Source organism: Labeo rohita, chromosome 5 (assembly GCF_022985175.1).
Source record: "Labeo rohita strain BAU-BD-2019 chromosome 5, IGBB_LRoh.1.0, whole genome shotgun sequence".
Lineage (NCBI taxonomy): Eukaryota > Metazoa > Chordata > Actinopteri > Cypriniformes > Cyprinidae > Labeo > Labeo rohita.
The window spans coordinates 32,920,601-32,945,827 of NC_066873.1; the positions used below are offsets into that span (position 1 = coordinate 32,920,601).

At 38.1% G+C, this 25,227-nt stretch overlaps 1 protein-coding gene across 1 annotated transcript; it reads left to right on the top strand.

The window, feature by feature from the left end:
• The first annotated feature begins 558 nt into the window (after positions 1–558).
• Positions 559–24,818, top strand: nlgn3b (neuroligin 3b). Its single transcript, XM_051109251.1, has 8 exons — positions 559–831; positions 6,678–7,385; positions 10,732–10,785; positions 11,506–11,661; positions 14,471–14,656; positions 20,105–20,229; positions 21,258–21,925; positions 23,395–24,818. Exons 2-8 carry the CDS (start codon positions 6,920–6,922, stop codon positions 24,275–24,277), a joined length of 2,538 nt encoding a protein of 845 aa, XP_050965208.1. The 5' UTR covers positions 559–831; positions 6,678–6,919; the 3' UTR covers positions 24,278–24,818.
• Positions 24,819–25,227: the final 409 nt, after the last annotated feature.

Genomic DNA, 25,227 nt, shown 5'->3' on the forward strand with positions numbered 1-25,227 from the left:
TGTCAGTTTTTTTGTCTTTTTGACATTTGATAGGAAACGTCCTATAGACGTATTGCAGATGAGCAAACACTAAAAAAATACATATTCCAGATGTAAATGCAGACGTCAAACAGACGTCTCCGTGATGTATGTGTGTTATCAGGGTTGCTGTTTCGATCCATGCAATCATCATTGGTCCCTTGTGTGGATAATGAGTGAATAGAAGCGAGTGCTAAATTGCTATTTCTTAACATTGTGTAACAAGTGTAGATTATGGGGTGTTTGTTTTGACTGTATCCAAAGAACACATGCTCAAACGCAAACGTTGAAAGGACAGTCCAGTGTCTGGTTTGATGCTCATTTTTTGATGCAGCAGTTCTGCAAACTGGCCATAGGATTTTTATTCAGATAATAAATGATGATGCACCCGCCACACCCCTCCAATGCCATAACGCTCTCATTTCCCCATGACTCAGTGGTGTTTTAATTTATATGCTGCCTGGCTGCTTTGGACGAGGCGAGCTTTTGCTGTCTATATCCGCCTTATTTACTTATTTATTTATTTTGTTTTGCTGCCGGTTTGTAAGATCGCTCGTGTCCCTTCGGTTGCCTGGCAACGCGCGTGGCAGTGGGCGCTCCTGACCTTGCGTCCGCGACCGCGCACAGCGCGCGCTCTTAAAATAGACCCGGGGAGATTGACGTTAATTGAAAATAAGAAAAACGCAAGAAGAGCCGAGCGCCGTTCACACGGCTCGACGGGGAAAAAGGGGGCATGTTGGATGGTGGGAACGATGAGATATGAGATTATTACAGTGCACGCTCGGATGCGATACCGGCTGAGCGATTCGGCAGGTGAGCCCAAAATTTTCTTATTTATGGCTGATCTGATGCGCGCCGTCGGTTCTCAATATCAGGCAGCGGCGAGAACGAACAATCCCGAGTAATAAGAGCAATTTTCCGACGCTGGTGAATAAAGAAATGTGGGTAGTTATGAAAAAAGCGTAAATTGGATTGTGTATGAGTGTATGTGGAACGCGTTTTGATTGAACAATGAACGCTGGTCTAATGAATGCGCCGCATTGCTTGTATTTGGTAAATGGATACGATAAAACGATGTGGTTTTTGAAAGGAAATATGTCTTTTCTTTCTTTGATTTGATTTCATTTTAACGGCGTTTTCGCTCTCTCTTCTGCAGCGTGAAAGCTCGCAGTCGTAAGAGGGTGAACGGAGAGCGAAAGAGAGAGAGACGATTTGGTAGAGAGAGCAAGAGAATTATCATTCGAATAACCTCAAAGCCATGATTTGCTGCATCTGGACTGTGGGATCTCGTTAATCATAGTCATTAGATGGCCTTAAACAGTCGGCTTTGTAATTCTACTCGGTGTCAGACTACATCAACTTATTCGCATCTGTTTGGAAACATCTCTGCCAGCACCGTTATTTAGTTGTTCCGCAGGCCTGTCTGCGAGAGGGACACTCGGGGGTCGAGTCGTTCTCCGCGTTCATGCTCAACACCCGCTGATGTATTAATCACGGGCGGCGCGTGTGAATTAAAGCTGCAGTTCGGCACCTGTTGGAAAGGTAACGACAGTGCCAGTCAGAAACCACAGTGTCGAGACCATCGGTGTGGATGAGTCCAGGAAGCGAGACCCGTGCCGAGTCCAAGTTGTCATGGTGATTTTACCATCTGTTGGCTCGGTTAGCTTAAAGCTTTCCCAGTGTCCAAAGGCGTAATGTTCTAGGTTTACAACACAAAACAGTGGTATTAGCCGTTTCGAAGGAAGGGTTGTGACACCCCAAGTACATTTTCACGAGTTCTTTGTTATCGGATGTGAGGTGAATACTGAGCTCCGCGTGTGTTTTCATAATGAAATGCCCCCGCATAGTTTATTATCCGCCCGCCATCCCGCCACTGCACCGTTCAGTCGGAGCTACGGAGGAGGAGGAGGTGGAGGAGGAGGAGGGACAAGACTATTGGTATTCATCTCTCGTATGGTAGTCTCTTTCACCGTCCCTGCCGTGAGTCCGGGGAACACACACGCATACACATATTCACCCCATTCCTAGTGAATGCAGAAAAGAAGCGGTAGCCTATACCGGGTATCATTAAACCTGAATATGCAATAGCACCAGTTTCATGTAAATAGACCTGAATTCAGAATTCAGTGAAAGCTGACTTTTTCATTTCACAGTTATGTGGGGTAAATATCAAGGACCCCAATCTTGAAACACATCACTGGTCGGTACAGCTGACCTGATTCAGGCGTGCGCTGTCCTCCCCTGTCCGCTCGCTACTGGAAAATGGGCACTGGAATAAACGGACTCCCAGTATTCTCTCGATGGGCCTCCACGGTTCAGATTAACTGACCCACATTACAGAGATGGGGGAACCCAATGCTAAAATCATTTACAGAAATGCAGGGTACACGAGAACGTTTGTTTGTATCTGCTGGTATTCTACAGGTAGCGGTTCTCTTCAGCACCACGGACAGCGACAAGAATGAACAAACAGTAAAAGATCCGTAAAATAACTAAAAAGCTGGTCTATGCTATACATCCCAGGCTATAATGTGTTAATATATCGGATGACTTAATTTGTTAAGCATTTTTAAAATATAAATATCTGGGCTTACGGTATTTCGATGCACTCAGAATCAGCATGTTTGGCATAATCAGTTCGTCAAGTTAAAATCTACGGTTTTAATGCCTAAGCTTGACAGGCGTTTATTTCTGAAGGTCTAGTATACCTTTATTCATAATACTTGACAGAGTTCAAAAGGTACTGCATAGTGGGAATTACCCAGTTAATTGCACAATGAATTATTGTAATTATTTTACTCTGTAGGTTGCTTTTTTTAGGGCGTAATAACACCAGTAATGACATCTGCGTAGCAGCTGGCTTTTGGTTAGTTTCTATGCAAGACCTGGTTTATTTTTGCATGGGATTTTTATTTTGTGGTTTTGTATTGTTTGCAGTTCTAAAGTTGAATTTACAGGAAAGGCAATTACATAAAATAGGTCATATAAGCTAACACCTGCTCAGCACGCCAGCGATTTACAGCACTGTGTACCAAAGTCGTTTCACACCTCTAAGAGTGCCAGGCAGTGGATATCAAGGATTTTAGGTTCTGTACTTGAAGCTGTTAACGATTTTGCATTGCACGGTGCTTTGAAGCATTGAATGCATTTGTTTTTAAGAACTCTGTATTTAATGCTCTTGAAAAAAAACTTGTAGGGGGTTTATGTAATTTAATTTTATGTAATGTCTCTGAGATAAAAGATCTGATACAGAATTCTTTGAATCTTGATTAGATAATTTAATTTGTTTACATCTAAGGCTGTAAATGGTTGCAAATCAGTTTTTTTTTTTTACCCAGAAAATGTGTGTTTCTGTCAAAGCCTTAGGAAAGCTTACAGATTTGCTATTTGCATGTTTTCTAAACAGTGCTTCAGGGCAGTGAGTATAGGAAAAAGGGGATTATTGAGCCTGATGTCACCAAGTTTGTCTTTAAAAACGTTACGGCTTAAGTATCAACAGAGCAGAGTGATACTTTTAGTGATAAAAAAAATTAGCTTTTCACAGATTAAGGGTTGTTAATGATTAATAATAGTTAATGAAATTAACACAGTGGCCTTGTTTTACTTATCCCAGATGGTACATCTTTCGTTAACTTCTGAATCAGTGGCCTGTAAAATACTTCATGTATCTTCATACATGACTTCACACCAGACTGGTCAGTGCAACTTGTCTTCTTACAGTTTAAATCTGAGACTTGGTAACTGCCCTGGATAAAGAAGAAGTGCTATGCAATGCACAATTCTGTGTTGCATTAACAGTCAGATTTGTTGTTACATATTGATTTCATATCATTTATAGGTAAGATTTTAGAATTTGAGCCATCTAAATGATACAGTGGTGTATCAATTTAGACCGTCAGACCTCCAGGTCTGATCTTTGGCCAGGTTTTTAAAAAGGATATGGATGTGAACCCTTGTTTTGTGGTTGGTCCTCATCACTGCAGTGCAGGTTAATGAATGCTGTGGGTTTCAGCCCATCAGCTCTACATGCTGCCATCCCACAGCGTCATGCACGCACATTGATTTCAGATAAAGCAACTGCTCTGCGTGTTTGTGGCTGAAGCGTTGAATATTGATCCACTCGCACAACATGCATTCTGAACACAAGCACTGCACTATTAGACTTAAGCTCCTCCCCTCAGAAGACATGAGACCCACTTGCCGTCCATGTCCGATCCCTCATGAGACTGAACCCACAGTGCTGGAGCTGTGCAAGGGTTTAGGGTTAAAGAGTCTCTACTTGACGTTTAGCACATGTGTGAATGAGATATGAGCCGCAAACTGTGTGCGCGTCTGTAATTGAGTGTCCCTGCTTGCTTCCTCTCCCACATGCACACCATTTGCTAGAGAGTTCATGTACACACTACTGTTCAAAGGTTTGGAGTTGGTATGATTTTTTTTATTTAAAATGTTTTCTATTTTATTATATTTTAAAATGCAAAAAGCTGAATTTTCAGAAGCCATTACTATTATACACAGGGCTGTACACATACGTTTTTCAGTCTGGATCTCATGAGAACACCTGGAGATCCCATGAAATAAAACTATAAAATATAAATTAATAATATTATTATAGTAATATAATAATATTATTGTTGATTATTCTGACAATTAATCGGGTAATCGTACAATTACAATTAATGTTTTTGTGGTCAGAAAGAGATCTAAGTAAACAATAGCCTTTAAAATGACTTAAAATACATATATAATAGCAATGAGGCAATAATAATTAGTTCAAATAAAGTATCAAAAGCAAGTAATCATATGGTTTTATTAATCAGAACTTTTACACTTCACAGCATGATCTAATCCTTGTTTACTATTGACTAAACATTTAATTCAAATGTCCACTTAATCATTAATATTTGTTCATTGCTTTATGACAAAAATGCTACAGCCACTGTGATTTCTTGGACATGTGGCCATCAAAACATATAAACTCGGAGTAAGGGTTTGAGCTTTTATTTTGAAATCGTGATGAACAGTTAGCATATTGAGAAAGATAATCATGTATTCGCCTGTGTTTGCGTAGGTTTATAAATGATTTACCTTACAAATCTGAAGCTTTGCTTTCCAAGATGAATGTTATCATAAACCCAAATTCAGAGCAATATCCAAAGACAGAGTTTGAGATGCTCCACACATGTAAATGATAACTGTTTGACTGGAGCACTACTTTTGGAGCCGCTCCAAGATGCGCATAAGTAACCTACATGCATGTAAATAATTAAAACGCTTATATTAAACCTGCATCACATAAATAAATCTGTTTCATATATCACACAGCCTTGGAAAACGGTCTAATAATGCCTTTCATGGATTCTCGTCCGTGAAATGCGCAACTTCCTGTATTTTGCTGGTTACTGGACACTGGAAAATTGTAGTCCATGATTTTTTTTAAAATCGAGTACTCAAACTGAATCGAGGAATCGTTACAGCCCTAAAATAATAAACAAAATAAAAATTGAGTATTAAATAAAAATACAATTATTTAATAGTACACTTAAAAATACAATGCTAATCTTTTCAAATTATTTTCAGCTTTTTCAAACCTAAAATCAGCAAGCTTTTATTTTGCCGGGTCGCCGGGAAAAAAAGTATGTCCAGTGAACAACAGTGTAACTGTTAAGTGAAGCGCTTCAGTGAATGAAAGACGTATGCTTTAATTTTGAATGGAAATCTTATACAGTATTACAGTTAGTCGGTATAAAACCATGATTAACAGCTGTCAGTCATGTTGGTACGAAAATGAGCGGTCTGAACATTTACACAGCGCATTTTTATTTTGGTCGAACATGCACAACGTTGTTATCAGTTTTGCTGCTTAATATATTTGTGGAAAATATTTTTCAGGATTTTTGGGAAGATGAATAGAAATTTCAAAAGAACAGCATTTATTTGAAATAGAAATCGTTTGTAACATTATAAATGTCTTTTCTGTCACTTTTGACCAATTACTTTTTTTAATGAATGCAAGTGTTAATTTCCTTTAAAATTCTCTAAAAAGTATACTGTATATGAAGTCAGTTTTCCTCACACTCAGGTATCATTTATCATAATAACTATGATTATGTTTCACCAACCCAATCTCATGCAAAATTTACAAGGTGGTAATTCTGAATTTGTAAAATTAGAATGTATGAAACAGCTGTTTTTTTTTGTTGTTGTTTTTTTTTTTAGAAAATGTAAACATGAAGGTCCAATGAGCGTCATCATATGAATGAGATTTACAAAATGTACAAATTCAAACAAACTATCCACCAATTCAGCAATTTTTTACAAATTGCCATGAGAATGTGTTGGTTCCACTGTTGTTTGACAACCAGATTATCTAAATACATATTGAACATGCTTCTGTTGTTTTCTAATGTTTATTTTGTACATGGTTTTGCATTATAAAGTTAATTTAAACTTCTTTTTATGCTTAAAAAGTGTGTATGTGCTGTCTTGCTTTAAAATAAATGCCACTTGGTTTGATATTTAGTTATCTAATGCTATGACATTCATGCATTTTAAGTTTGACATTCTCACTGTTTTTCCTGAGGGATTATTAATATGGTTCATATTCTGACCAAAATGTGTACATATCCAGTGGATCTTACATCCTGTTTGTATTTTAGGTTTGTGCTGAGAGGATCTGTCTGCTGGAAAAATGAACAGCTTCACCTGCTGAAATCACCAACCAATATGGAGCACTTGGTGGTGCACACCTGGCTGCGGAGATGCCCACTGGATCTGCCTGAGTGTGTGGCGCGTGTTTGTTTTTGAGCGCTAGAGTGCGACTGCGTCAAAGCGGCGAGTGTCATTGAGCTACAAACAGAGATTTATCAGTGTGAACGTGCGTGTGCTGTTAAGAGGGACCATGTGGCACACACAGTCAGCAACTTACCTGCCGCTTACCCACCTGCTCTGCCGACCTCTGAACTTTGCTCTGTGTTGGCTGCTCGTGTGGTTGATGTGGTCAGTCTCCATGGCAACAGCGCTGACCTACCAGCCCACAGTAAACACAGCACTTGGCAGGCTAAGGGGGATGCGGGTTGCTGTGGCAACGGAGGGTCTGGGCCCTGTGGATCAGTACCTGGGTGTGCCTTACGCTGCCCCCCCTGTAGGAGAGAAGCGCTTCATGGCGCCCGATGCTCCATCGGCCTGGTCCGGCGTACGGAACGCCACCCGCTTCCCTCCCGTCTGCCCGCAGACCGTTCGTAACGCGGTGCCCGACATCATGATGCCCGTCTGGGCCACCTACAACCTTGACACGGTTGCTACGTACCTGCAGGAGCAGAGTGAGGATTGTCTGTACCTGAATATATACGTGCCCACACAAAGCGGTGAGTACACATGCAAAATGCATGCATGCATACATTTCTTCATTCAGATAGAGAATACCACTGGAATTACCAATTCAATTTCTATGTTGCATTTTAGATCTACTTTTTATTGCAGAATATTTATTTAAAAGCTGTTGCATTTATATAAATTGGGGTATATTGTAGTTTTTTTGTTGTTTAAGTGTACATTTCTTCATATCCTTCAAAAACCTTGCTTATGTAAAAGTAAAATAAAACAATGTTTTGTTAGTTGCTTTTGTTAGTAACTTGGGTAACGCTACAATCAGTGTTGGGAAGGTTACTTTGTAAAGTTAATAGGTTACAGATTACAAGTTACCCTGTTTAAAATGGAATAAGTAGTGTAACTATTTTAATTACTTTATTAAAGTAATGTAACTGATTACATTTGATTACTTTTTGATTACTTTTCTGAATTTGAATTCAAATTTTCTAAACTGTTAATCATTTTCAAACATTTAAAACAGGTAGAATTAACGTTACAGTACTCAACACTGATTACTGTCAGACTTTCAAAATCCTTCATCACTTGAATTAAAATTATAATAATTTAAAGGAACACTCCACTTTTTTGAAAATAGACTTATTTTCCAACTCCCCTAGAGTTAAACAGTGGAGTTTTACCGTTTTTGAATCCATTCAGTCGTTCTCCAGGTCTGGCGGTAGCACTTTTAGCATTGAATCTGATTACACCGATAGCATCTTGCTCAAAAATGACCATATATAATATTTTTCCTATTTAAAACTTGACTCTTCTGTAGTTACATCGTCTACAAAGACGGACGAAAAATGAAAAGTTGCGATTTTCTAGGTGGATATGGCTAAGAACTATACTCTAATTCCGGCGAAATAATCAAGGAACTTTGCTGCCGTACCATGAGTGCAGCAGGCACAATGATATTACGCAGCACCTGAAAGTGACCCGCACTAAGTTTGTGTATAGTTCCTAGCCATATCGGTCTAGAAAATCACAGCTTTTTATTTTTCGTCCATCTTTGTAGACAATGTAACTACAGAAGAGTCAAGTTTTAAATAAGAAAAATATCGAAACTCTTTGGTTATTTTTGAGTGAGATGCTAACGGTCTAATCGGATTTAATGATCTATGCTATGCTAAAAGTGCTACCGCCAGACCCAGCAATCGGCTGAATGGATTCAAAATGGTAAAACTCAACTGTTTAACTCTAGGGGAGTTGGAAAATGAGCCTATTTTCAAAAAAGTGGAGTGTTCCTTTAAGCACAGCCACCACAAATCAGACTTCAGCACCTCTTTTTACTTTGCGATCATTTTGAGGTTAAATACAGTTTTAAAGGGGTCCTATTATGCTCTTTTACAAAGTCTTGAATTTGTTTTGGGGGTGTAGTAGAACATTCTCTCATGCTTGGTGGTTTGAAAAATGTATTATTTTCCACATCATTTATATTATTACAATACCTTTCTCCCAAGCCTGGCACAAATGGCTCGATTAGTTTCAGGTTTGATGAAGGGCCGCCTTCCGAAAAATTAAATGTGTTGTGATTGGTTAACTGTCCTAGTGCCCTGTGATTGGGAAACAGCTTACACTGTTTTTTAGTACTGCCACGCCCATTGTCAAAGCAGCAAGTTCTATCTGCTCCATTATGGTTAAGCATATTTTAAGGTATAGTTGACGCTACAGTAGTTTTGGGTCCTATTGTCAGCCTGCAAGATCGCTGATACATGATATTATCCTACTAATTTATTCTATTATTTACATACTTAATTTCATTGCCCGAGACCAGCTCCAGCATAAGGCTAAAAGCAGCCTAATGTTTTTAATATGACTTAATTTGTATTTGTACGAGTGTTACGGCTCTGACACCACTCTAGTCAATGGTTGTGTTTATAGCAGCTGCGCTGCAGCTCGTTGAAGCATCCCAGAAGCGACTCTCCGTGCTGCATCACTAAAGTTAGGCTAATCCCCCACCTTATCCTTACCCACCCCCCAACCATTTGAATTTCTGTAGGCAGGATTTAATTTAATGAAATTCTAATGGACCACATTGTGACAGCACCCGGAATACATCGCTGTAGTCCAAAGGTTGTCTGTTCGTTGTAGTTCTTGAAAAGGGATTTTTTTTAAAAATAGAATATATCCCTTTGGATTGGACTTTGAGATTTGTAACTTTGTAGATCTTTTTTATGCCCAAACATACACACCACACACTGACTAAAATTCAAAAAGTAAAAAAGCATAATAGGAGCTCTTTAAAATCATTACAAGATATAGTTTAATAGCTATAATGCTGCTTTGAAATCAAATCTGCATATACACAAGCCCAAATAGAAAATAAAACAGTTATTAAGTTAGGAAAGAACATTTTCGTAAGTAACTGTCATTTAATTACACATTTTCCCTCAGATTTTATATAAATTAGGATATATTGTAGTTTTTGTTGTTTTTAGTGTACATTTCTTTAAAATATCTCTTAAAAACCTTGCTTTTGTAAAAGAAAAATCAAACAATGTTTTGTTAGCTACTTTTGTTAGTAACTTGGGTAATGCTACAATAAGGTCTCGTTTGTTAACAAATGCAATAAACTAACATGAGCTAGCAATGCTCAAAATATTCTTTTAGCATTTAACCTTTGTTAATTGTTAAACTTTGTTAAAAATATTCGATAATTCACAAGTTTTTTTTTTTTTTTTAATTTTTGATACATACAGTATAACGTCTTTTTTGTAACAATGTAGAAGTCTTTACTGTCACTTTTGATCATTTTTATGTATCCTTGCTGAATAAAAGTATTCATTTCTTTAAAAAACAAAAAACATAATGCACCAAGACAGAATTTGTAATGATGGATATCAAAAATAAAGTGAAAAATATTCCACCGGAGTCCTGTAATGTTAGCTTACAAACTCTACAGTCTCCCGCACATCCTCTCAGTTCCTGTGTTTCTCAGCATTTCTAAGCTACATCAGAAGCTTCTCTGATGTCAAGTTCAGTGCCCATGGCCAGATTCAACTGTGTGCTTTCCTTGCCGTCTTTAAGTTGAACTGAAGCAGCATCTGTGTCCGTTGGAGTGAACGTTGAGAGTGCTGTTTTGGCCTCATTTAAAGGAAATAGTGAATTGCTCCTGGTAAAATGCTGAAAGCTTTATTATTGCAGGGTTCGGAGTGGGAAAGTGAACCCTTGTTGGTATCACAGAGTAATTTAGAGAGAAGTCCACTGAGCTTTTATACATCCCCCACTTACGCACAACCCCCAACACACACAAACACACCCACATGTTTCTCTGCGGTCTAGTTTCTATCTGCTCGTCTAATTTATCATCCCTCTCTCTCCTCTCTCTCTCTCCCTCTCTAGGTACAAAGAGAACGGGCGACATGTCAGCTGACACAGAGCGTTCGGAGGATGATGGTATGTCCTGTTTTCATCATTCTTTCAGATGAATTCATTTTTAATGTTTTTCCTATTCATTTTTTATCCCATCGTGGTTAATGCAAGAGAGAATAATCTGGATGATATTTACACAATGTTGCATCATTTTCAGGAGGATTTTATAAGGTGGTCCAATGTGTTTGCCCTGCATCTTATAGTGGTTTTCTAGATCAGCGTCAGTGTGATGAAATGCACATATTATCAACCACTACTACTGTAAATGTACAGTTACTTTATATACAGTATATACATCTGCATAGTATTTCAATTGCAGTCTCATTACTTCATTATGACACTTTCTCTTTTTAAAGTTTAGGCAGTAATTCAAGCTTATAATCATATGCGAATCCATCTGATGAACAGACATTATTCACTTGCCTACCCTGTTATTTGTGAACACTGAATTTAAAGACAACACTTCACCATGAAATGACTATAATCATTATAATAAATGAAACTCATAGAAATTGAGTAATTTAAAGGAAGTCTCAGAGGCAGTTCTTGGCTGGTTACGTTGTTATTTTTAGTCACTTGTGTTCTGAATGATGTGGAGTTAAATAGATTATTTAAAGCTGAAGTCTGTCAGTGGTGCAGAAGATCTCTGTGGAGATTTTGAGCAGCTGTGAAAAACACTCCAGAATGCAAAGAGCCTCATTTTTTTTTGTGCACTTCTGTGTGTGTGTCTGTGTGCGTTTGCAGGGCTTAGGGATTCTCGAGATGACCCGCGTCCTGTGATGCTGTTTATTCATGGTGGCTCGTACATGGAGGGCACGGGGAACATTATGGACGGTAGTGTGCTGGCCAGCTACGGCAATGTCATCGTCATAACCCTCAACTACAGGGTGGGAATATTAGGTTTGTATCGAAAGCAAATGGCTTTTCTACTTTGAAATTCGGTCAAATGAGTTTCTTAAGCTTAAATACGAGATTTATGAATATTAACTACTACAGCATTTTTCTGGTTTGGAGGAAAGATCAACATGCAAGGAAAGATACTGTCACTCCAAATGCAACATGTCAGTCATTATAAAAGCATCCTAGTCTTTAGAAGTCGTCAATAATGTTTTATAAATGCTTTGGGGAGCAGATCTGTCCATTACAGCCGCATTCAGAGAGAGTGCCGTTAGTGTGCTCTTTTCTAAAGAGCTCTGATTCTGTTTAATCTCAGCGACCAAAGCATCAAAACAACGCAGAGTTCCTACTCAAAAGTTATCAGACAAAATCACCTATGATGAAAGAAAAAGAGATGAATTGAGGAATGCTTCCATCTTTAGGAATGAAGAAGCTTTGGAAATGCTCTGATAAAACAGCAAAGCTGAACCTTATAAAACAACAATCATCTCTGAAAGAGAACAAGCTGTTGCAATATAAGCACTGAATGAAGTACATGTGCTGTATGTTTGAAGTACTCAGAACTGTCTTTTCCATTGCTTGATTTTCCAACAGTTATAAACTCATCAAAGCTCTTTTGTACCTGCTGCACAAATATGTCCCAGATTTTACAGGGGTCTGGTTTTGGTTGATCTAGTTTTGGCTGGTTAGCATGGCCCAGTTAGCCCATGTTGGTAGATGTCATACTTACACCACCTGATGATTTTCTTTCAAGCAAACAACTGAACAACTGCCACTTGAAAAATAAGAATTTGTAATGAGTAGCTTTCTTTTGATATAAACCCCCATGCAGCTACAGTATTTTCATACGATTTCCAGCCATTTTCATAAAGATTTGAGGCCATATTTACTTCAGGGTTCATGGATTTTATGCATCATTCCAAAAAAGCATATACACAATCTTATAAGTGGTTCTGTTCCATTAAAGTGATAGTTCACCCAAAAATGAAAATTCTGTCATTACTTACCATCATGTCGTTCAAAACCCGTAAGACCTTTGTTCATCTTCGGAACGCAAATTAAAGGTGACCTATTATGCCCTTTTTTACAAGATGTGAAATAAGTCTCTGATGTCCCCAGAGTGTGTATGTGAAGTTTTAGCTCAAAATACCTGACAGATAATTTTTTGTAGCTTGTTAAAATTGCCACTTTTAGAGTATGAGACAAAATGTGTCGTTTTTGTCTTTGTCCCTTTAAATGCAAATGTGCTGGTGCTTTTCAGAAGAGGGCGGAGCTTCAAGAGCTCATGCTCTGACAGCAACAAAATAGGACAATCTCACGTATTGAAAATGTCAGAAGCTCTGAAAACGTACTTGGTTTAAAAGTCAGTCATCTGATTGTACTGTACATAATAAATGTGTGTTATTTAATTACACAGACAGGGAGCATTACACAATAAAAATAACGACAAAGCTGGTTTCCTTTGTTTGCTGTCAGAAACTTTATACTGTAAGTCACACTTGTGATTAGGAGCTTGACAAATTCAAGCAGTTGACTTCACATTGTTATCATATGTGATTTTTAACTACCACATTCCTATTGCATCAGTGAAAACAGGCAAAGACAATGGTATCTCTAGCAAAATTAGCCTTACAGAGTGCTGTGATACTTACTTTGATATTATTCCCTCTTTAAGAATCAACCCTTGCGAAAATGCAGCGTTGAACTGACCCTCGTTTGTGAGGCAGTCTGGCGTAAAATGATTGGCACAAACATACGGTACTGTACCATTTTTCCCGGGAAATTTAACCACAGTGTCCTTAGCAGCTCAGATGGAGGAAGTCTATGGAGACTCCTATGTTCGTTGGTCCATCCCAAAACACAACACCTGTAATACCTCTTTGGCACTGACATTGTATAGAGACTGATTTATTGGAATTATTAAAAAAAAAAAAAAAAAAAAGAGTAGGTGGATTTTTACTATTATGGTTGGTTGGTTGTTTTCACACACTGTGACCACACCTTATAAAAGTGATTTTTGCATAATAGGTCCCCTTTAAGATATTTTTGATGAAATCCAAGAGCTTTGTGACTCTGCATAGACAGCAATGCAGCTACCACGTTCAAGGCCCAGAAAGGTAGTAAGGACATTGTTAAAATAGTCCATGTGACATCAGTGGTTCAACCTTAATGTTATGAAGCTATGAGAATACTTTTTGTGCACAAAGAAAGCAAAAATACTGACTTTATTTAACAATTTCCTTTCATCTGTGTCTGTCTTTGCTGTGCATTCATGAGAGTACCACGGCGCATGAATATGCATTCCTCTGCTTGTATATAGGTTGCAGCACATCCAGGATGTACGTCAGAATGCCGGCTTCTGCGTCAGTGGCACCACATGCAAACATGGTACTCTCGTGAACGTGCGTCGAAGACTGACATGAAAGAGAAGAAATTGCTGTACAAAAACGTTATTTTTGTAGTTTCATAACATTATGGTTGAAACACTGATGTCACTTGGACTATTTTAACAATGTCCTTACTACTTTTCTGGCCCTTGAACGTGTCAGTCAGAAAAGCTCTCGGATTTCATCACGAATATCTTAATTTGTGTTCCAGAGATGAATGATGGTCTTAGGTTTGGAATGACATGAAGGTGAGTAATCAAGGACAGAATTTTTGTTTTTGGGTGAACTGTCCCTTTAAACTGCAGTAAATTCTTCATGTTTTCAGCTGCCAAAAACAAAGATGTTACTGAAATTCTCACTGAAGATCATTAATGAGAAGTCAGAACAATTTTGTCAAATCTTTCTGTCCTGCGTCTTTCCCTCAGGGTTTTTAAGCACAGGTGACCAAGCAGCTAAAGGGAATTATGGTCTCTTGGATCAGATTCAAGCTCTTCGCTGGATCAACAAGAATATTGGATACTTCGGTGGTGATCCGGGCCGCGTGACTGTGTTTGGCTCAGGAATCGGAGCGTCCTGTGTCAGCTTGCTCACTCTTTCACACCATTCTGAAGGTTAGAGGTCACACACTTCAAATAAAATTAATGTTTAAATCATCATATGTGACCCTGGACCACAAAACCAGTCATAAAGGTAATTTTTTTGACACTGAAATTTATATGTCACATAAAAGCTGAATAAATAGATTGATGTATGGTTTGTTAAGATAGGATAATATTTGGCCGAGATGCAACTATTTGGAAATCTGGGATCTGAGAGTGCAAAAAAATCTGAATATTAAGAAAATTGCCTTTAAAGTTGTCCAAGTGAAGTTCTTAGCAATGCATATTACTAATCAAAAAATGTATATATTTATGAAATTTACAAAATATCTTAATGGGACATGATCTTACTTAATATCCTAATGTTTTTTGGCATAAAAGAAAAATGTATCATTTTGACCCATACAATGTATTTTTGGCTATTGCTAAAGATATACCCATGCGACTTAAGACTGGTTTTGTGGTCCAGGGTCACATACAGTCATGGCCAAAAATATTGGCACCCTTGCAATTCTGTCAGAAAATGCAACACTTCTCTCAGACAATTGTTCCAATTACAAATGTTTGGTACTCACGTGCTTACTGTTTTTGTTTGCACTTCAACAACACAACTTGATAAAAGTTTACACAGAACTCAAAAATGGACTGGACAAAATTATTGGCACCTTGTCAAAATTGTAAGAAATAATTGCTTTTCAAGCATGTGATGCTCCTGTAATTTGTATTTAGACACACCTGTGGCAAGTAACAGGTATGGGCAATATAGTAATCACACTTGCAACCAGTTAAAATGGAGAAAAGTTGACTCAACCATTGTGTTGTATGTCACACTGAGCATGGAGAAAACAAAGTAGTGTAAAGAGTTGTCTGTGGATTTGAGAGAAAAAACTGTGGAAAAACGTGGACAATCTCAAGGCTACAAGTTGATTTCCAGAGATCTTAATGTTCATGTGTCCACTGTGCGCAATATCATCAAGAGGTTTATAGCCCATGGCACTGTAACTAACCTCCCTGGACTTGGACGGAAGAGCAAACTTAATGAAAAATTACAACAAAAGATTGTTCGAATGCTGGATAAAGAATCCAAACAAATTCAAGCTGATCTGCAGACACAGGGTACAACAGTGTCAGCTCGCACTATCTGTCGCCATCTGAATGAAAAGGGATGCTATGGTAGGAGACCTAGGAGGACACCACTGCTGACACAAAGGCATAAAAAAGCAAACACTGGAGTTTGCCAAAACTTATGTGACAAAAACACAATCCTTCTAGGAGAGCGTACTGTGGACAGATGAGACAAAAGTAGAGCTTTTTGGTAAAGGACATCATGGCACTGTTTACAGAAAAAGAAATGAGGTCTTCAAAGAAAAGAACACAGTCCCTACAGTCAAACATGGCTGAGGTTCAAAGATGTTTTGGGGTTGCTTTGCTGCTTCTGGCACTGGATGCCTTGACTGTGTGAACGGTATCATGAAATCTGATGATTACCAAAGAATTTTGGGGTGCAACATAGTGGCCAATGACAGAAAGCTGCATCTCCACCAGAGGTCACGGGTCTTCCAGCAGGACAATGATCCAAAACACACTTCAAAAAGCACTCAGTAGAGAGGTGTAAGACACTCATTCATGGTTACAGGAAGCGATTGATTTCAGTTATTTTTTCCAAAGGGGGTGCTACCAAATATTAAGCTAAGGGTGCCAATACTTTTGTCCAGTGCATTTTTTGGGTTCTGTGTGGAATTGTATCAGATTTGACTTTTCTTCTCTGTTTTTTTTTTTTTGTTTGTTTTTTTTTTGTCATTCCAATGCAAACCAAAAAAATAAACATGTGAGTACCAAAACATTTGCATTTGGAACAATTTTCTGAGAGAAGTGTTGTATTTTCTGACAAAATTGCAAGGGTGCCGATTTTTTTGGCCTGCACAGATGCAGTTAAACTCTCTTCAGTGCTTTTCCGAACATTTATGTTTAAATCATGTGTTGAAACAGAGGGACATGACAGTGATAAGACTGTATTGAAAATATTATATATGATACTTGCATAATGAATGAATTGTTTGGGGGAAAAAAGAATGTCCTTTTAAAATCTGCATTTAAGTAGTTTTCCATAAAGACACTTATTTAATTATACCCTATGGAACACCTTATGATAATCTTTTAAAGGTGTGTCTCTGTAAGGCACGTACAGTGTATTTTTGCAGTCTGTAACTGCTGAGACAGCTGCCTCTGCAGCCATGACCACTGTCACATCCCAGTTTCCGTTACCACGGTAATCTCTGCTGTAACCATGGTAACTCGTCTCCTGCCTCATCAGCCTTATCCCTCTGTTGTGGGCCTCGAGTGTGTGTAGGTGTGTCTGTCACTGCAAGGCGTGTGTGCAAAGTGTGTTTTAAAGAGATCAGAGCCAATCACACACCTGCAGGGATATTGATCCTACATCATCGCTTTGCTTCAACGTACAGTATTGATAACACTCTGTATGTCTCATCTCTGTTTCGTGCTTCTCCCTCTCTGTGTCATTTGCAGCTGGTCGCCCTATTTCATATCCATATGATAGTTTTATGATCAAATTATCCATTTTATCCATGCATTTGCTGGTACACATGTTTTTAAAAATCTGTGCATGCTGTGTAATTTCATAGCTCTTTCTCACCGAATGCATTTACACCCGGAATAAAACCCAGATGCACTTATTTAAATTGTAAGATTCTAGATAGTTGCATATTGTAGGATACCACCAGCTCAACTGCTACCTGCTTCCCAGAAATCCTGCTTTCTTATAGAAAAGCATAGCTCTGGTTTTCTCCAAATTGACTGTCACTATCAATTTTTGCAATTGTTGCTCCAGCAGGGAGCATCTCTGCTACATTCTTTTTTCGTGTGGACTGCAGAACCAGGTCATCTCCATTGAGCAGACATTTGATTTCAGTGTGTATAGAGTGAGGTCAGGGGTGGCAGACTGCACCACCACTTTTGTTGTATCATTTATGTAGATGTTCAAAATAATTGGACTCAAGCTACATCCTTAGAGTTCTCTCTTCCTTTCTCATATTTTTTTCTGTGCTTTCCGTGGTTTTGTTGCTGCTCTGAAATAGGCTGATACAAAGTCATTAGGATTTAAGCTCTCTTTAAATTATTCTCAGTGTTCCAGACGGAGTGAAATATACAGTATGACTTGAAACAATTAAAAATCAATTTTACTGTTCAGTAGAAAAGCTCTTCTGCAGACAAGGATAAATCTGCATATAGATGTGGATTCTGGATTCTGTTTCATTCTGTATGACTAAACATTGGATTAAATAAAAAAATATTTTCTACATGACAGTGATAGAGGAAATTCACAAAGTGCAAAGAGTATGTATTAGGCACTAAATGTATTTTTAAAAACAAGATGTTTTTTAAAGAAGTCTCACACTCATTAAAGTTCCATTTATTTGATCAAAAATACAGAAAAAGTAATATTATGAAATATTATTGCAATTCAAAATGACAGTTTTTTGTATATTTTTTGTAAAGTATAAATACGTTTTAAATATAATTTATTTTTGTGATGCGAAGCTGAATTTTCTTTAGCCATTACTTCAGTCTTCAGTGTCAGACGATCCTTCAGAAATCATTCTAATATGCTGATGTATTATCAATGTTGTAAAAGGTTGTGCTGCTTAATATTTTTGTGGAACCTGTGATACTTTTTCAGGATTCTTTGATGAATAAAAAGAACAGAATTTATTTAAAATATAAATCTTTTCTAACAATATAAGTCTTTACTTTATAAGTCTTTTTTTATCAATTTAACACATTGTTGCTGAATAAAAGTATTAATTTCTTTCAAACTAAGAAAGAAAGAAAAAAATGACTGACCTCAGACTATGAATGGTAGTGTATATTGTCAGAAAAGATTTCTATTTTAAATAAATGCTGTTCTTTTTAAAGTATTATTTATCAAAGAATCCTGAAAAAATTATCAAAGGTTCCAAAAAAACTGTTTCCAACATTCATAATAAATCAGCATATTAGAATGATTTCTGAAGGGTCATGTGACACTGAAGACTGGAGTAATGATGCTGAAAATTCATCATTACATCACAGGAATAAATTCTATTTTAAAGTATATCAAAATAGAAAACCACTATTTTAAATTAGAATAATATTTCATAATACATTTTTTTCTGTATTTTTAATCAAATAAACACATTCTTAATGAGATTTCTTTAAAAACATTATGAAATCTTACCAACTTTCACAAACTTTTAAATGGCAGTGAATATAAAGTACAAATGGGTCTTTAGACATTTGGGACATTATCGCTAATCGAAGACTTTTTCTATTCAGTTTGATAATAGCTGGCTTGAGTTTCACCCCCTGAAATTCACGACAAATTCAGCTCCCATCTGGTGGGTGGTGGGCATGTTTTACACCCAGTAGGGCATCCCAGTAGGATATAGCTGTTGAAGTTGTTTCTCCACTGTTTCCTTGTAAAGTAATTTGTATGAGTCAGAGACGCATGTGCTGGTTATGGAAGGCTTGTCTTGACGGAAATTATATTGTAGAACTGAACAGAACTGAAACTGTTTATGTATCATGAGCAAGGTTGAGAACTTGTTTACACGACTTTCATACAATGCCAGCATCGAGTCATGACAGGAGTTCATTACGGCAATGCTCCTGCTGGAGCAATCTGTGTGGAAGTGTCTTGCTCAAGGCCACAATGGTGATGACTCATGATTCATGCTTTGCAGAGAACATCTGATGATATCGGTGGTCATGATGATATTATATTCTAGGCCTATCAAGTTTGGGATTAGTGTCTATGTAGACATGGTCACTGTCAGATTTCTCTATTCACTGCCTCAGAGGTGATAGTTGAATGTGAAGTATTAAATGATAAATAAAATTCCCACCACCCACCAGATGGGAGTTGAATATCGTGGGTTGAAGCCAACTGAGCTTATATCATCGAACCAAATACAAAACTGTTAGTTGAATATTAAGTGTTTTTAGTCAAAATTAATCCAGCCATAATAGACAGAGCTGGAGCAATTATTATATGGTCAGGAAAAAATGCCACCATGAAAGCAAAGATGCCCCTGGAGATCAAGTGTCCCTTAATTTAAAAAAAAGTTCATTTCCAACATTGAACCTAAGAGATTGTTAGGCAGATTTAAAAAGAAATTATTTGTCCGACATCCGCTGACACTGTGTTAAAAGCATCTCATTTAAAAATTGAGAGTGGATGAGAAATATATAATGATTTGGCTGGAGGTTGTGAGGGTCACATAGAGATGGCATTAGTGAGTCTCTTAGAAAGCCCAGGATGTGGATGGACCCTTCTTTCATGACAGCTGAAGATCCTGCAACTCTGTCCTTTGCGGATACAATACTAATATAATTGCTGATCCAGAATATTGGCATGGCATTTACTGTTTCATTTTCTTCTGACATTCTCTCTTCTCTCTCTAGGTTTGTTTCACAGAGCAATCATTCAGAGCGGCTCAGCACTGTCCAGTTGGTCAGTGAACTATCAGCCTGTGAAATACACACGTCTCCTCGCGGAGCGTGTTGGCTGTAATGTCCTTGACACACAAGTAAGATGTTTCTTGTGATTTTATGGGTATTTTGAGTTATTAAAGAGACAGTGACAATGCAGTTGTGGGTATTTTGTTCAGAACCTTGTCAAGTGAGATGGAAATAAAAGCCATAAGATACCACACAGTCGCTTGACACTAGAGTATGTGAAATTTCTTTGGACATGGCAACAAACAAGATCACAAATTACAATAAATATGCAGAAAATGAGAAAATACTGTTTCAATTTTGGTGGTTAAGAGGTTTGAAAGAAGTCTCTTATGTTTACTATTTTAATATATTTTAAAATGTAATTTATTCATGTGATTTCAAAGCTGAATTTTAAGCATCATTACTCCAGTCACAAGATCCTTTAAAAATCATTATAATATTCCGATTTGCTGCTCAAGAAACATTTATTATTATTATTATGTAATTTCAGCTGAATATATTTTTTTTTTTTTCAGGTTTCTTTGATAAATAGAAAGTTCAGAAGAACAGCATTTATCGAAAATAGAAATCTTTTGTAACATTATAAATGTCTTTATCATCACTGTTGATCGATTTAAAGCATCCTTGCTAAATAAAAGTATTAATTTCTATCATTTCTCTCCCAATTATACTGACTCCAACCTTTTGAATGGTTTAGTGTATAATGTTACAAAAGCTTTTTATTTCAGATAAATGCTTATCTTTGGATGTTTCTGTTCATCAAAGAATCCTGACAAAAAATTTACTCAACTGTTTTTAAATATTGATAATAATAATAATAAGATCATGTGACACTAAAAACTGGATCACAGGAATAAATTACATTTTAAAATGTATTCAAATAGAAAGCAGTTATTTTTAATAGTAAAAATATTTCATAATATTACTGCTTTTGTCATATTTTGGATCAAATAAATGCAGACAGAAGAGAATTCCTTAAAAAACAAAATAAATCTTACTGTTCAAAAACGTCTGTACCTTCTTATGACTAACAGTTTTTACCAGTGTAAGGTGTGGAGGCAGATATAATGGTTCCATATGTGTGTGTTTTATGCAGGACCTGGTCCTCTGCATGCAGAAGCGCAGCTACAGGGAGCTGGTGGAGCAGGAAATTCAGCCAGCGCGTTTCCATGTGGCCTTTGGCCCTGTCATTGACGGTGACCTCATCCCAGACGACCCCGAAGTGCTCATGGAGCAGGGGGAATTCCTTAACTATGACATCATGTTGGGCGTTAACCAGGGAGAGGGATTCCGCTTTGTGGAGGGCGTGGTGGAACCAGAAGAGGGCGGAGTGTCTGGCTCAGATTTTGACTTCACCGTATCTGATTTTGTAGACGGTCTCTACGGTTATCCAGAAGGGAAGGACACTCTGAGAGAAACCATAAAGTTCATGTACACAGACTGGGCAGATCGAGACAATCCCGAAACTCGTCGTAAAACCCTCGTGGCCATGTTCACGGATCACCAGTGGGTGGAGCCGGCTGTGGTGACGGCTGACCTGCACGCACGTTACGGTTCTCCAACCTTCTTCTATGCATTCTACCATCACTGTCAAAGCCCCATGAAGCCTCCCTGGGCAGACGCCGCACATGGTGATGAGCTGCCCTATGTGTTTGGTGTTCCACTTATTGGTCCAACGGAACTCTTCCCCTGCAACTTCTCCCGCAATGATATCATGCTCAGTGCGGTTGTAATGACCTACTGGACCAACTTCGCAAAGACCGGGTAAAACAGAACACTCTCTAAAACAGCACAAGCAATAAATACGCAACATTTGTGCAAAACATGGAAATACTGTACAATTAGAAACACAAGCAAAACATTATGAGTGACGATAAAACATTTTGAACTCAAGCAAATATATGAATTATTCATGATATTCTATAATCAGTTATGCAATGTCATAATTAATTATGCATAATAACGCATTCTGTCCCAATATAACTAGCTCTCATCCTACCCAGCCTCCAGTTAATGATAAAACAGGTGTTAGTGGTAAATTAGAAAACAGTCACTGTGACCTTGAAGTCGGTCACAGGGAGCATAGCAGATATTGTGGGAGGAGCAGTGCTGTAAGTAAATTTCAATGTAAATCAGAGCATCAGCATTGAACGCAATGAAACAGTGCCCTCTGGTGGAAAGAAAGAGGCTTTATAAACAGTGCACCTGTAGATGACCTGATAAACACATACATGCATGTACATTAGCTCACAACAAGGATAATTTTCACATTGTTATTCACAATTTGCGTGATAATACTGTTCAGAAATAAGTCTCTTATGCTTTTAGGCTGCATTTATTTGATCAAAAATACAGTAAAACTGTAGTATTGTGAAATATTATTACATTTTTAACTGTTTTTTGTTTTAATAATTATTCCTGTGAATTTGATTTCAGCTGCCATTATTCCAGTCTTCAGTGTCACATGATCCTTCAGAAATCATTTTAATATGTTGATTTGGTGCTCAAGAATCTTACTGACCCTAAGCTTTTGAACAGTAGTGTACATTTTTCATTTGTTCAAATTTTTCTGTTACAGTTTGATAGTTTTCATCAGCTAAAATGTTAATAAAAAAATGAATATGGCATGAAGAAATCTAAATTAATTCTAAAATGTACTAAAAAATATTTTCTTAAAAATTAAAGATATTGGTCACACTTCACAATAAGGTTTTATTTGTTAACATTAGTTAATTAGTGAAGTGTTACTGCAAAATTACACTGTTTATTCACTACCATTCAAAATATTTTTAATGTTTTTCAAATAATTATTTTTAAAGAATTCTCTTCTCTTCCTATAGAAATGAATACTTTAACAAGGGTTTAAATTTATCAAACGTGATGATTAAGACATTTATAATGTTACAAAAGATTTCTATTTCAGATAAATGCAGTTCTTCTGAACTTTCTGTTCATCAAAGAAACCTGTAAAAAAATCTACTCAGCTGTTTACAACATTATAATATTAATAAATGTTTTTGAGCAGCAAATCAGAATATTTGATTTCTGAAGCATCATGTGACTGGAGTAATGATGCTAAAATTCTGCTTTGAAATCAAAGGAATAAATTACATTTTAAAATATATTCAAATAGAAAAGTTATTTTGACTGGTAGTGTAAAAAACTTTTGACTGGTAGCGTATAGCTCATATGTAATTAATTACCTTGTTTTTGTCTATCTGAATGTTTTTTAGGGATCCGAACAAGCCAGTTCCTCAGGACACTAAGTTTATCCACACCAAGGCAAACCGTTTTGAAGAAGTGACATGGGCCAAGTACAGTCCTCACGACCAGCTATATCTGCATATTGGGCTGAAGCCTCGTGTTCGGGATCACTATCGAGCTACGAAAGTGGCCTTCTGGAAACACCTGGTACCTCACCTGTACAACCTGCATGACATGTTCCACTACACATCCACCACCACACGGGTCCCACCACTTCTGACCACACACAGCTCTCACAGTGCCACACCGCGCCCAGGAGGCAACAAGCCTCGTACTCCAGGTAAACAGCCTCCTCAGTCCACAGCACGCAGCGGGCCGCTGGTCATCGCTAACCCGCGCGATTACTCCACAGAGCTGAGCGTCACGATCGCCGTCGGAGCTTCGCTTTTGTTTCTCAACGTCCTGGCATTTGCCGCGCTCTACTACCGCAAGGACAAACGGAGCCGACAGGACACGCCCCCCCAGGCCGCACCTCAGCGCCAGACCCCGCCCAATGACCTCAGCTACACGCCCACCTCCATCTCAGGGGGTAACCAGGAGGAGGGGTCACTCTGCGACCCACTCCGTTTGACCCCGGCGTCATCTCCGCGGGATTACGCCCTCACGCTTCGCCGCTCGCCGGATGACATCCCGCTCATGACGCCCAGTTCTGTCGCCATGACCCCCAATAGCGGCACGATGACACCCAATACAGTAACCTTGACGCCCAATAGTGTTACAATGACGCCCAACACCATTACCATGTCACCCAATTCGTTGATGGGGTATCCCAGCATGCACCCTTACAACACTTTCACACATGGATACAACTCCACCAGCCTGCCCCACCCACACTCCACAACACGCGTATAACATGCAACAGAAACGCCACAAGCGACACACCACACTCACATCCCACAAATCCTTACAACACAATCACAGCGAGTGATTACTGCAAACCAGATCAAACCGGTGCAAGCAGTATTCAAAAGTAAATAGCAGGAGAAACCAATACATAACATGAGCACAATCACCTCCGATTTACGGCACTAGTATGAAGCAAGTACGGCCCATCAGTGTAAACCAGACGGAAGTGTCACTGCAGCACATTAACATGAACGGTTTGGCTCAGTATGAATGCACTGCTTCACGTCTGACCTTTTATGGTATATGAGCAGTTAAGAAACTTCTCTGTGGAATAAGATGAAAAAACGAGCAGATTGCCTGAGGGTGAGCTGTAGTACCACTGCCGCCTCTGGGTGGTGCAGCAAGACTCTGAAAACCCCGCAGGTGGTTCGATCCGCAAGAACAGTAGGGGGCGCTGGAGTCCCATCAGTGGTTCACCATTATGAACCAAGCAAGCACTTATTCTAAGATATGTAATAATAATAACCTGTAATAACAAACATATTAATGGCTATTGTACAGTATAACATATATTAACGTCAATGTACAGACAGCTTTTTTGAATGTGTCAGAAAAAAATTATTTCTAATCGTTTTTAAGCTCAGATTATATCCATAGCAGAGAAGGTCATTTAAAGCCCTAAACCGTTTTTTCTTTCTTTGTAATCACAAAAAATGTATACTATTTTATACCACCTCTCTCTTTCCTTCTTTCTTTCTCTCTCTCTATTGTTTTCCCCCTTTTCTCTCTATGAACGGGTGCATTGTGCGTTTTACTTTTGGTATAATCTATTCATTTAGTTGTAGATTACGCAAACACACTGAGTATTTTAACGAACGGAACGTGTGTGATGAGCGGATGTGTACAATTTTCAAGTTAAGCATCTTTAAATAATTTTGTGTCTTGCTAAATGTTAT